Source organism: Oryzias melastigma, linkage group LG1 (assembly GCF_002922805.2).
Source record: "Oryzias melastigma strain HK-1 linkage group LG1, ASM292280v2, whole genome shotgun sequence".
NCBI lineage: Eukaryota > Metazoa > Chordata > Actinopteri > Beloniformes > Adrianichthyidae > Oryzias > Oryzias melastigma.
This window is the reverse complement of record NC_050512.1, coordinates 31,934,732-31,935,432: the sequence shown is the minus strand read 5'-3', so window position 1 is coordinate 31,935,432 and position 701 is coordinate 31,934,732. Positions and strand designations below refer to the sequence as shown.

The window sequence follows — 701 nt, the reverse complement described above, 5'->3', positions numbered from 1 at the left end:
TGGGGATGTTTTTGGGCACAGAGTGGATCCCCAGGCCGTGGCAGTCCACCGTGTTCCCGGCGCAGCTGCAGGGAGCGGGGCACCCCCGGACGCCCCCCTGAGCCGCCAGCAGCACCAGGGCGCCCCACACCAGCACCACCCCCAGTCCAGGGTGAGATCCCCTCATCCCTCCTCCATCCCATCTTCTCCCAGCACGCATTGTTGTGTCCTGTGGAGCTCCACCACGATGCAGATCCACGCTGACAGCTCTCTGGCTTCGGGGGGGGAGCACCTCCTTCTCTGAGGTGAGGAGGCAGCAGGAGAAAGGAGTCGGACGGACGGTCAGGAGTTCAGCTCGATGTGTCTCCTCAGGAGGATTCAGAGAGGAGGACGTCCTCTTCCTCCACGTGAGCTCCTCTTCTCCTCGGCGCTCCCTCTCGTGCAGCAGTACAGTGCGCCTGCCTCCCCCCACCCCCCCACTTTTCATTGAGTCATTGTGCACTGAACAGTAGGAGCGGGGGGTGGGGGGGGGACTCCCTCGCCGTCTCCATCACACACACACACAGTGATCATCCATCTAAAGCTTTTACCAAGACTCCGCCCCCCCACACACACCGGCACCCGGAGTGAACTCACATCTATTCAACCGCCGCCACCTCCTGTGACAGCAGCCCCCCCTCCCAACTGCACCCCCCCTCCCCCGGGGAGGAAAACAGAGCTGC

General features: G+C 63.6%; 1 protein-coding gene across 1 annotated transcript in view; it reads right to left on the bottom strand.

Annotated features, from left to right (window-relative positions):
* The window catches only part of slit1b (slit homolog 1b (Drosophila)), a gene marked incomplete in the record, with an annotated part of 48,899 nt that extends 48,257 nt beyond the window's left edge, over positions 1-642 (bottom strand). Inside the window, 1 exon segment of the mRNA XM_024290041.2 lies at positions 1-642. Within this exon segment, the coding sequence (XP_024145809.1) occupies positions 1-466 (466 nt within the window).
* Positions 643-701: the final 59 nt, after the last annotated feature.